This window comes from Pristis pectinata, chromosome 4 (genome assembly GCF_009764475.1).
Source record: "Pristis pectinata isolate sPriPec2 chromosome 4, sPriPec2.1.pri, whole genome shotgun sequence".
In the NCBI taxonomy this organism is placed as follows: Eukaryota; Metazoa; Chordata; class Chondrichthyes; order Rhinopristiformes; family Pristidae; genus Pristis; species Pristis pectinata.
Window position 1 is genome coordinate 29,185,743 of NC_067408.1, and position 13,810 is coordinate 29,199,552.

Here is a 13,810-nt window from a genome sequence, read left to right on the forward strand (position 1 = left end):
TGTCTACACAGGTTTCATCCAGTGTTTCATCTACACAGGTGGAACAGTCATGCTGGGGTTATGTGAGAGGTTTACCTATGTTACTGATGATTTATGAGGCTGTGTTAATATGTTTGAGAGAAGTTAGCAGGGATTCCAGGAGTAATTAATACCAATGATGCCTAACAAAATAAACATCCACTTAGGGATAGCAAAGGGTTAGCAGTCTAGTGAATGGAAGAAGAGGATCTCAAACTTAACTGAGATCTACATTTACCTCAATTCAGCTGGTACTGATTGGAGCACAGAGCAGCAGTAATGTCAGCTCAACAGGACAGACCACCGAAAACCTGATCATTCAAGCAGAAAGAGGAACTTTTGTTGTGAGGTTGCCAGAGTCAAGTGGAAGGTGAACCAGGGAAACTAAGTTTAATTCATATCTTTTCTTAAATAAAATCTTACATCCTTAATAGTTTACTCAGCAAAATGTTCTTTTGCATTTCAGTCATCATACTGAGTTCACTTAATAATTAAAATTAAGTCCTGTTATTCATGTAAGATGGTAATTTGGTAAAGATGCATCTAAAAAGTTCAGAGGATTATTTGTACCATTTGTTGTGCTAAGCATAAATTTATGGCCGCATAAATCTTGGATTGACAACAACTTTCATCAATTGCATTGACACTTTTCTCCAGCTTTATCAGCCTTAACCTACACAAATTCCAACTTATTTAGACCTCTACCATCCACATCCTGTCCTGCACTAAATCATGCTCTTACTTTTCTTCTGTACTCACCACATCCGCTGGCTCCTTGTTCTCCTGCATTTTAATACAAAATTTCTTAAGTTATTTGTTGTACAAATAATTATTATTTCTATATGTTCTGTATCAACATTCCACAATCCCTCTGTACACCAACATTTACTGATTTACCATTATTAAAAAAGATCTGTGTTTTTATTCTTCCTTTTAAGATGAATAACATTACATATCCCCACATTATACTCCATCTGCTATCTTCATGTCCATTCACCTAACTTGCCCATAACCCTTGGCAGATTCTACAACCTCCCCATTTTATGATTGAACTTTGTACCATGAGTGAATGTGAATAAATCACATTCTATCCTTTCATTTAGATTATTGATCTACATTTAAAGTAGCTGAGACCCCACTATCTGTATTTGTGGCACTCAACTAGTAACCTGAAAATGAGTTGTTCATTCCTACCGTTTTGTTCCTTTAACAGAATCAGAATCAGGTTTATTATCACTGACTTATATGTCATTGTTTTGCGCCGGCAGTACAGTACAAAGACTTAAAATTACTACAAATTACAAAATAAATAAATAGTGCAAAAATAAGGAACAATGAAGTAGTGTTCATGGGTTCATGGACCATTCAGAAATCTGATGGCAGAGGGGAAGAAGGTGATCCTAAATTGTTGAATGTGGGTCTTCATGCTCCTGTACCTCCTCTGTGGTGGTAGTAATGAGAAGAGGGCATACCCTGGATGGTGAGGGTCCTTAATGATAGATGCCACCTTCTTGAGGCACCACCTCTTGAAGATGTCCTCGATGGCGGGGAGAGTTGTGCCCATGATGGAGCTGGCTAAGTCTACAACCCTCTGCAGCCTCTTGCGATCCTGTGCATTGGAGCCTCCATACCAGACTGTGGAGCAACCCGTCAGAATGCTCTCCACTGTACATCTACAGAAATTTGCCAGAGTCTTTGGTGACATACCAAATCTCCTCAAACTCCTAGCAAAGTAGAGCCACTGGCATGCCTTCTTCATGATTGCTTCAATGTGTTGGGCCCAGGATAGATTATCCGAGATGTTGACACCCAGGAACTTGAAGCTGCTCACCCTCTTCACCATTGACCCCTCAATGAGGACTGGTGTGTGTTCTCCCAACTTCCCCTTCCTGAAGTCCACAATCAATTCCATGGTCTTACTGACGTTGAGTGCGAGGTCATTGTTGTGACACCATTCAACCAGCTATCTCACTTCTGTACACCTCCTTGTCGTACACCACCATCTGCACACGACCAAACACTACGTTCAGCCAACAACAGTACTGTCATCGGTGAATCCTCTATCCATGCTAATATATTATGTCTATGAGTCTTAATGTATTTGACAATATTTTGTGTGGAACCTTATCAAATAGTCTTTAAAAATTTGGTAATATTACTCCAAATGGTACCTCCATATGCACTCACCTGGCATCTGATTAAAAAATGTATTTGTCAAACACCATTTCACTTTCATAAAAATCCTGTTGACATAATATGATTTTCTTAGTGCTTGCAGCCACATTCTTAATAATGATTTCCAGAAGTAATTGATCAAACTGACTTAATTTCTTTCCCCCTCCTTTCTTTAGTAACAATGTATTGTCTGCCCACCATTAGCTAGAGAATTCTGTTGGACAATCACTGACATTTCCACTCTCTCTGCAGTTGCATATTTCGGAATCATAATCTTAGAGGTATTTGTTGGTATTTCATCTGATTTGATTTCTCTGGTATTTTATTTTTACTAACTACTAATTTTATTTTTAATTTCCTGAACCTTTATAGAGCTTTGATTTCCCCAGTACTTCTGGTACATTCATTGTGTCTTCCAAAGCACAATATATTTGTTTAGTAACTAATCCCTATTACAATTTATCTTCAGAAATGCAACATTTGTAAAGTGGCCAGTATCCATTACAATCCCTTGACTCTATTCATTTTCCCTTTGTCAAATCTCTCCTTGCCTACATCCACAGCACTTCGAACACCCTTGGCCACTTCAATAGAATCCATTTTCCTAGCCGCAACTAGTTCAGTTTCAGCATGGATGTCCAATCCCTCTACATCTTCACCCCACACTAATGTAAAATCCCAAACTGTAAAAACAGTTAAAATTTTAACTTGCACATTTCCAATGAAGCCATTAAATGGGGAATCAATGATCAGCAAAGGCAAAAATAGGGCAACTGGCTCCACCATGTGGATAGACTGAAGAATTCCAACCATCTCACAGAGAAATCCATGGTAACTTTCCAGTAAAATTTGGCCTAGGCATTTCATTGCAGGAAGAAGATGTTAAAGCTGCACTGTATTACCACCAAACCACAGGACCCCATATGTACATGTGATACCTTAAAGTAGAAGGTCAATTTAAAGACTATGTTTCCTTTGTTATAAAGTGCCAAAAAAATGCAATTTTATGTGAAGTTAATAGAGGTCTGCAAGCCCCCTTCACAACAATATAATCTATAGTACTTTGACACTTCAATTTCCATCATATAAAATTGTCAATATAAAATTTCAATCATTTGCTGTACATGATTGGATTACTAGATGTTGTAAATTTAGTGAAGAAAGTAAAGACAGTAAACTTTGATAATGTGATTCTACATCAAGTTGACAGGCTTAACTGTAGGGCATTGCAGGGATCAGTGCTTTGGTGCCAGTTAGTCAGAATCTATATCAATGATTTGGCTGAGGGGACCAAATTTCTTATTTACAAGTCTGCGGATGATACCAAACTAGATGGGATTGTGAGGAGGGAGAAGGATGTAAAGAGACTTCAAGGGGATACAGACAAGCTTAAGTAAATGAGCAAGATACAACAAGCAGAATATAATGTGGAAAAAATGTGAGATAGACAAAACAGAAACTCAGATTTTTTTAAACTGTGAGAGATCAGGCAATGCTTATGTTAAAAGGGACCTGGGAATGCATGTACACAAATGATTAGGAACGCAAATGGTGTGTTAGCCTTTATTATGATAAGATTTGATAATGAAAATAAGGATATTTTACTGTAATTGTATTGGGCTTTGCTGAAATACTGTGTATGGTTTTGGTCACCTTACACAAGAAGGGATGTGCTTGCCATAGAGGGAATGCAGCAGAGATTCACTGGGCTGGTTCCAGCAATTGCGAATTTGCCACGAGGGCCTGTATTCCTGGAGTTTTTATGAAACTTCATTGAAACTTACAAATTCTTAAAAGGCTTGACAGGCTTGATACAGGGAGTGTGTTTCATCTGGCTGAGGAGTCTAGAACCAGCGGTCACAGTATAAGTGGCAGACTAAATATTCAGGACTAATAGGGGAAGTTTTTTCACTCAGAGGGTGATAAATTTCAGTCATTGAATTTGTTCGAAACAGAGATATCTGGATATTTAGGAAATAAAGGTTATGGGGATAGTGCAGGAAAATGGAGCTGTAGTAAATCAGCTATGACCTTGATGAATGGCAGAGCAGGCCCTTTTCCAGCCCATCTTTTGTGTGTTCTTGGGCTCTGGAAAAAAAACAGATTTTTACTGATATTCTTACAAATGATGAAGGCTATTATGTTTCTTGATCCTGATGTTAGGGGCCATTTGGTATTGGTTTATTATTGTCACTTGTACCGAGGTACAGTGAAAAGCTTGTCTTACAAATTGATTGTACAGGTCGATTCATTACACAGTGCAGTTACATTGAGATAGTACAGAGTGCATTGATGTAGTACAGGTAAAAAAACAATAACAGTACAGAGTAAAGTGTCACAGCTACAGAGAAAGTGCGGTGCAGTAAGATGCAAGGTCACAACAAGGTAGATCATGAGGTCACAGTCCATCTCATTGTATAAGGGAACCGTTCAATAGTATTATCACAGTGGGGAGTCTGGTGGTATGTGCCCTCAGGCTCCTGTATCTTCTACCTGATGGAAGAAGAGAGAAGAGAGAATATCCCAGGTGGGTGGGGTCTTTGATTATGCTGGCTGCCACACCAAGACGAGAGGTAAAGACAGAGTCCAAGGAGGGGAGGCTGGTGTCCGTGATGCGCTGGGCTGTGTCCACAACTCTCTGAAGCTTCTTGCGGTCTTGGGCAGAGCAGTTGCCGTACCAAGCTGTGATACATCCAGATACATTTGGATCCAGATCTGTGATACGTTTGGGCTGACAGGCAAATGTTAGGATCAAATTAAGTATGATCTTGCCACAGGCAGGGAAAGAGAGCAATCTTAGCTGTTCATTCTATCCAATGGCAACATGTTGACAAAACTAATTCACGAAAATGCTTCCACTAATACCACCCACCGCCTCCTGCCCCCACCCCCACCATAACAGTGAGATAGAGAACCCTACTCCACTCTAGTATCTTATTAACTATCCTAAGTTTTCCCACATTTTCCAGCAGTTGTTGCTGAATATAAATTAGGAATGAATAAACTGGATAATTTTGCCTTTATCAAATCCACGGTAATGCTGCCAAAGGAAAAATCAGATCACTATCCTTAGCCTGGCTGCAGAAACCAGGGCATTCCTAAGTCAATACAACACCTAATTTTGTTTATCCATGGAGCCATTGGTGTCAATAAATCTTGCAGTATTCACAACTGCATTATCATTTGTCCTTAAACACAGCTTTGGAATGAACAAAGGATTTTGATGTTTGTCCACTCAATATACTAAATTCCAATTGCTGTGATGAAATAAAATCTATTCTGAAACAAAAAATGCTGGAAATAGTTAACAGTTCAGCAGAATTGGTGGAGAGCGAAAGAGTTAACATTTTAGTGCAATAACAAAGTTTACTATTCCAGTTTACAGAAACTTACTTACAAAGAATTAGAATATCAAAAAAGGGGTGATTTTGTTAGGCAAGGATTTTAAAGGCTGCAGAAACAAAGCAAGTAGAATGGTGGAACACTTCTGAGTGGCTGATTGGCCCACACTTGTTCCAAAGTTCTTGAAGAGCTACTATAGCATTAATTGTACTCACTGTATGCTTTCAATGATGAGAATATAATTACAGCCAGTGAATTATAAATAGGATAGGGCTTTGGGCTATCTGTGGAATAAATCTATAAAAGCTTTAATTTGTCATGGTTTAATACACTAAGATGTTTACAATTTTTGTTCAGAAAATGTAAATACAGACATAGTTAAATGGCTATAATAGCACAGTGTTTTACTTCACAAGATACAATAGTCTCAATTCCAATAAGGAGCAGAATTCTAGGCTATAAGTTATAATGTCACTGCCACGAATTCTAACACAACATTTGTCCATGACTGCTGTTGCTATCAGCTATCTGCTTTGGGGTGCCAGTTCAAAGCTGATAATTGCTGTTGTTCTAGAACAGTGAGAACACTATGTACACAACTTATTCCAACAGAAACACCATGAATATTAGCTTTCTGTGGGAGGACTGATAAAGGATTCAGTTCTGTTCATGCTTATCCGAAAAAGTCAACTTCCGTGTCAGTTTTCCATTATAACACACTGCAGAGGTGACAAGATTATTTCTATTTTGTGGTAAAATTTGTTCTGTTTAATATAGTTGAGCCTGTTCAAAGCAACTTTTGTTTCCTTTTATGAATTAAATAAATCCAGTTAGCTTGAATGACCAAGCTTGCAGAAAGTGATAGGTAAAATTATTTTTTCACTGTTACCATGAGAAAAAAAATCCCAAAAGTACAACTTTTTTTTTGTAATTTCCTCTTAACAATGTTCCATATGTAGAAGTCAACGGCATGGATAAATGGATCTATATGTTGTGATAATTTAAATATCAGCAATGATAATTTAGCTTCATTCAGGGGGTGCTGAATAGGTCAATCAGAGGTAGCACAGTGCCTATCATTCCTATTTAGAACTCATAACAGGATAAGATTCCACTAGAACTTGTGCCTTTTGTAAAATTAAATTTTATTAGATTTTGTAAAATTAAATTTTATTAGACAATGTTACGTTTTTGTCTGTACTAGATTCTGGGAAGGGAATTCTTGGAAACTTGTGCCACTGGAATGCAATATCAATATTGTTCACCACTTTTTCCAGTGCAAGTGCTCAAGATGAACAAGTTATGTCAATATTTAAGATACACCAATCTCCTGGCACCTTCTCTCTGCTGCAACAAAATCTTTGCCAAAAAAAAAAATTGATTATGATACTTTTGCCCCATTCGTAACCATGGCAATTTCAAGTTTCCTGGATTTAACATAATTTTCTTACTCATTTAGCTGGGATGTGGGCCCTTGGCAATGAAATAGAATTGGACTTATGGTTTTTGCATCATTCTCAGCCAGGGAGGACCTATCTAGATGTGGAGCTTTATCTCTGCAGAATGGAGTTGAGCTTAGATTTTTGCCTCTGCTCCAGTGCAAGTAGAGCCCTTAATTCTGCCAGTTCTATCACCCAAAGTCCTGCAAGTGACTAAAAGCAATACTTAAGGGAACTGCACTCCTCTCAATACATTTGGGATGTCAAAGGATTACAATGGCCTTTCCACTGGGCTACACTGTGTTATCATTGGGATAGGATTGGGGATGGTTGAGGGATTGCAGGTGCCAAATAAGGAAAAAGGCAGAAGAGGAATAAAAAGGAACAGCAATATGGCAGCTGGGTCTTGGAGGACAAGGCCACATCCCCTGAAGTCATGGCTGATGGTACCATCCCATTACTGACATTGCAGCCAGAGGTAAACTACAACTAAACACACACAGCAAACTGGAGAGTAGTGGAAAGAGACACTGGGCTGGTATTGGCTGCTGGTATAAAGATCAAGAGAGGTTACAGACTAACAAAGTGGCCAATAGTCACAGCTTTGTGTGTGCTGCATAATTTTATAACTCAGGAAGGGCTTGGCCTTGGTTTGGCAAATGTAAAGGCCCGGACCACCATTTATTGCCGTGCTCCATTGTTAGCTTTAAAATGAGAGCAGTAGGGATTGACATACAGTGATATGTTCAGAACTCTCAGAATGGAACATTATTTACCTTGTTGCAATGGTATAATATATAGAATCCAACTATTCTCATCCATACCATCTTACTTGCCACAGCCTTGCTAATATTTCTTATTTTTTTAAATTCATTTTTAGCTGTTATTATCACTTTTCTTAGTTTAGTTATCCATGCTGTGCCTTACTTACTCTTTTTAATCATATAGCATTTTTTTGGAACATTTCCCAAGTTTATCTGAGCCATTGAAAAGCCATTTACTATGTCAGTGATGTATCAGAAATTGTTTTGAACTTCTGAAATATGTGGTCACGATGGAGCACATAATCAGTCCATTTCAGAATAAGTGTATTAAGCAGCATTACCGTAGGTGCCTCATGATTAACTGCTAGCTTTTCTATATTGCTAACTGAATTATTTTTCAGCATTTAAATATGACAAAGCCTTAAGCCCTGCAATTTCATTTGCAGGTCATTAATTACATTGCAAAACAAATATTACACATGTCCTTTGTTCAAAGCAAAGGTTAAGCTTTTAACATCAGAAAAGCAGCTGACGAGTTCAGTTCAGGTGCATCATTTTTGGACTGGCAATCAAAAACTAGTCAGCTGCCACATGGATCAGCGCTGGGGCCTCAAATAGTTATAATCCATACTAATGACAGATGAGGAGACCAAGTGTACTGTTACAAATTTGCTGAAGACACACAGAGAGGTGAGTTAGCAAGCTGTAAAGACTGCACAAAGAGCCTCCAAAGGAATATAGATAAAGTGAAAGGGTATGAAGGTGATAGATGGGAGTATTATGTAGGAAAATGTGATGAGATTACTTAGTGAGTATTTTTTTATCACCATTTACTGAGGAGAATGATGCTGACAAAATACCTGTAGAAATTAAATGGTTGAGGTAATGGATATGGTGAAAATTGATTGGAAGAGCATGCTGGAATGGCTACCTTTGATTCAATAAATCACTTGGTCTGGATTACTGTGATGACAGTGTGGAGGTGGAGATAACGGTAGGCTTTGCCATAATCTTATGAGGTGCCACAGGATTTAAAAGTCTTGTTTATGAAAGGGTGTAAGGACTGGAGCCTGGCTATCTGACTCATTATCAAAGGAATCTAACTGTATGTGCCTTGCTCAAATCAGGTCAACTTTGTTTTCTGATAAAGCAATTGGGTTTGGGTTAAGTCTGGCCTTGCTGTGACAGCTTGGCTCAGTATTTTTTCCAGGTCAAGGTGTTTGCTCAATGTTACAATATATATCATTGTTCTTGATCAATATCTAGTAGTTTGTCCTCAAAAAGATCAAACCATGTTTGAGATTGTTATACTTACAGCAATGGTTGGGTCAGATCTGAATGGAAGAAAATTCTAAGAGCTCAAACTCAGATTGGTTTGGATTGCTTGTGGTCAGATTGGGTTTGAATTTTATATCCCAGTAATTATAGGCCAATCAGTTTAGCAATAATAATGGGGAAAGTTGTGGAAACAATAATCAGGAAAGTTAACTGGCACTTGGCCAGGTTTGAATTAATTAAGGATGGATTTGTAAATCCATCACAGATCACATTTACCAACCAAATTCATTTAACAGACAAGATTGATGGAGGGAATGCAATGGATATTATCAACATGGATTTTTAAAATGTTTTTGACATAAAAAGTTGGTTAACAAAACTGAGGCTCATAAGATTGAAAGATCAGTGTCAGCACAGATAAAACATAGACTTAAGGTCAGAAAACAATGAGGTGTAGTAAATGGTGGTTTTTTGGACAGTAGAATTGTAGTCTGTGTTAAGACCACTGTTTTATTTGTTATATATAAATGACGGATATTAGAATAAGAGTCAAAATTTGCCTATGATATCAAACATGAAGGGGGGGCAACAATGGGGATGATACTAATCAAATGCAACAGGACATAAACTCTCATAATGGGCAGACAGGTGGCCAATTGAAATTAATATAGGGAAAAGTGAGAAGATGCATATTGCAGGAGGAGAAACAAAATAGAGAACAGCATAGTTCTAAAGAGTGTTCAGGAGGATGGGGACCTGGGGTTTATATATACAAGTTTTCATATGTATCAGGACATATTAAGAGAGCAGGTAGCAAAACATATGGCATTTTGGGCTTCATAAATAAAGGTACAGGGTACAATTAAGTGGTGTTGAACTTTTATAAAGCTCTGGTTAAGCCACAACAGATGTATTGTGTTCAGTTCTAGTCCCCACACTTCAGGAGGGAATGTGAAGGCCCTTGGGAGGGCACAAAGGAGCTAAACGAGAATGATTCTTGGTATGGAGTAATTTAGCTATAAAGTTAGGTTGAAGAAATTGGGCTTTTTATTCTTGGAGCAAAAGAATTTGTGGAGGCATTTGATAAAGCTGTACAGGATTAAAACAGACTTAGATTAGACAAAGAAAAGCCATTCCCATTAGTTGATGGTTCAAGGACTCTGACATGTAGATACAAGATTTGGGGCAAGAGAAAGAGCAGGGATATGAGGAAGAACTTTTTGTACCCAGTGAGTGGTAATAACCTGAACTCACTGCCTGCTGGTGTGATAGTAGCAAAGGCAACCAAATATTTAAAAAAGGAATTGAAGAATATTTGAGGGAAATTAACATGCAAGGCTACAGGGATAAAGTGGCTGGAATTTAACTGATAGCTCTTCAAAGGGACAATGTGGACTTAGTATACCAAAGGGCCTCCATTCATTTTACAATGACTCTGTCTTTAATGACTACAGGCAGGGTTCAAGGGACCGTCTAATAGACAAGAGACAGGGGAAACGGGAAACATCCAACTAACCACAAGCTAGGCTGAAGGGGTTGGTCGAACTGACCACAAGCAGAGTGGAAGGAATGGTGTAACTAACCACTGTTACAGTAGGGTAATGCAGACAGACTACCTATGGATAGCGTATGGGGGTGTGTAACTGACAACAGACTGAATGCGGGGTGTCCATAGGCTGGTTGCAGACAATGGTCTAAACCAAGTACTTGCAACGTACAGTAGAAAGTTGAACCAAACAAAGGCAGGATGGAAGGGATGGTCTAAATTGCAAGAGGCCAGCTGCAAGGGAAGGTCTAACTAACCACAAGCAAAGCGTGGGGTGGTTCTGACTAACAACAAATTCCATGATCCGCCCTAGCTGAGCAATATTTAATCTTCCCTGTTCACAAGATAATTTGCCACTTTTTTTGACAGTGAACAAAATAGCTGGAACAATTTCAACAGAATCAAACAGGAAATCTGCTATTACCATTGTTTAAATCACCTCTAATTTTAGCAGTAGGCTTTAAATGAGATGCAAGTGCAGTGCACCACCAAGAATCCATCTCAGTTTTGTCAACTTGTTAAACTATTTCATATGAAGCTTTTCATATCTTGATACATAACAACTGCATCTCAAAATTTGATACCTTTGCAAGTTTGCATGAGATTACCGTTAGCATTTTGAAATGTAGTCACTTTTGCAATGCAGAAAAATACTTCAAAGGTTCCCTTTTATTTCAGAACCATTTTTTAAAAATCTAACTTAAAAAATTAAGAAAGAATGTAAATTAAATCTCCAAAATTATTATTTTTGTTTTAGCAACAAAACTCTTCAGAAGGCCAAAGATGGCAAGCACACCAATCACCAACAGAAAGGTAATAGCACTATTTTCACTTACAATTAATGATTAAACGCAGAGCCAGTACACAAATGTCAACTTCCATAAGGAGTCAGTTTGAAATAGAGCAAGAAGAGGCAAATCCTGTACAACAATTATCATACGATGTACATAAAGAATGACTTTAACTGGTTTCACTTAGTTAATCTATTTTATACTTTGGAACACCTGGTTAGAATCTGGAAATAACTGATGGAGCAAATCAACCCACGTGGCTCAGTGTTTAGGAAGACAAAATCTACGCAGGATGCTTAGAAACAAAAATTGAATCAGGATTGGACAGTCAGATATAGCCACATAGATATAATCTGCATTGTAGAATGATGTGAATTATTTTTGCACATGTGAATGCAATCTCAGTGAAAAGTATTTATTTTTAAGTGCGCAACAGCTTGTTCCTAGTTGTCCAGTTCCACTGTCAGTTGCAAAAAAGTGCTATAATGCAAAAAATCTATTATTTCTATAGACAAAGAGTCGGCTCCAGGGAGGTTGAAAATGAGAATGAATCGATTCAAGAGAAGCTCTTTCCTCCTCGCTTTTTACAGAAACCGGATGAAAATATGATAATTCAACAGTATGGGCTATGTAGAATTGATTGCAAGGTACAAACTCCCCATTTTAAAACCCTCCATTCCCTGTGTAAAAGAAAACTCCACAATGATCTTTATTTCAAGTAAACCAAATGAGAAAATAGGTGCTTCAAACTGTGTGAATGCTGTATGTTTAATCTAGAATCAGTCTGTAAATTTAGGCCTGATGATAAGAAGTGGGCACAGGACCAGGCCATTCAGCCTTTTATACCCTCTGCCATCCAATAAGATTGTGGCTGATCTTTTATCATTATCACTTTCCTGCAGTAACCCCATATCACTTGGAATCTAAAAACCTTTTGATCTTTGTTTTGTATATATTCAGCCACAGAGCCTCCATGGCCTTCTTGGGTAGTGAATTCCAAAGATTCACTACCCTTTCTATGAAGAAATGTCTTTTCATCTCTATCCTGAATGGTCAACCCCTTATTTTGAGACTGTGACCACCCCCCATCCCTGCAGTTCTAGACACCCCAGCAAGGGAAAATATCAACCCTGCATATACTTGTCAAACTCCTCATGAATTCTCTACATTTCAATGAGTTCACCTCTTAGTCATCTAAACTCAAGAGGGTTCAAGCCCAGTCTCCTTAATTTGTCCTCATAAAACAAACCCTCCATCAATCTATTGAGTCTTTGCCGCACTCCCGCTATAACAAGTATATCCCTCCTTCGGTAGGGAGACCAAACCTAAACACAATATTCCAAATGTAGTCTCACCAGCACTCTATATATTGGAGCAATGCACCTCTATACTTGTGCTCAGATCCTCTTGCAACAAAGGCTAACATGCTATTTGCCTTCCTAACTGCTTGCTGTACCTGCACATAAACTTTCTATGATTTGTTTGCAAAGACGCCCAGGTCCCTCTGAATCCCAATACTCTGCCTTTCTATTTTTTATTAAAGTGGGTGACCTCACATTTTTCCACTTTATATTCCATCTACCCGTCCTCATCCCTTCACTTAGCTTGACTGTATTGCCCAAAATGTCCCTGCAATTTTCACACTGCTCATGCTGTGACCTAGCTCAGCAAACATCAATACTTGATCAACATACTTGATCCCTGCAAGCAAATCATTTATGCAGATTATTAACAGTTAAGGCAGCAGCAATAATCTCTGCAGCAACCTACTCACTGCCATCCATCTTGAAAATGATCCATTTATTCCTATTGTTTCCTTTCCGTTAACCAATCGGGAATCCAAACCAGTACATTATTACAACTCAGCACCATGTGCCCTAATTTTATTTTAAAAATCTTTTGTGTGGTACTTTATCAAAGGCCAAATATGCCATATCAACTGATTTAATCTTTTCTACCAGTTAGAACTTCAAAAATGTTGAAAAGATGTCAAAATTAGTTCCCTTTCATAAATTCTCTGCCCAATCCTATTATTACTTCCAAAATGCCTGTTGCCATTTAGTAAATAATAGATTCCACTATTTTGTCCACTACTGATGTCCCTGTTTTGCACTTGGTGTTCAAAATGTGGTCTCCTGATTAGGTGATTACCTTTGCAGAACACCTGTGTTCAGTCTGCAGGAGTGACCCTGAGTTTCCTGTTGCCTGCCATATTAATTTTCCATCCCGCTCCAACATATCTATCTGACATTCCTGCTCTGTTATAAGGAGGCACACTAGGCCCTCAAGAAACTCTATAAAATCTGACTTTCTGAAGTTGTGTCATTTTCTTTACAGTCCTATGACAATTTTTCATATTTCCTTATGAGATGGGAGGCTATTCAGCCCATCATCTATGTTGGTTCTCAGAGCAATCCCATCAATCCCATTCCCCACTTATTTCCTTCAACTCATCCT

General features: G+C 38.2%; 1 protein-coding gene across 1 annotated transcript in view; it reads left to right on the forward strand.

Moving 5' to 3' along the window:
* Positions 1-13,810, forward strand: part of myot (myotilin) — a 44,849-nt gene that overhangs the window by 24,278 nt on the left and 6,761 nt on the right. Inside the window, exons 5-6 of the mRNA XM_052013575.1 lie at positions 11,320-11,375; positions 11,865-12,000. Of these exons, the coding sequence (XP_051869535.1) occupies positions 11,320-11,375; positions 11,865-12,000 (192 nt within the window). The remainder of the gene's footprint in view (positions 1-11,319; positions 11,376-11,864; positions 12,001-13,810) is intronic.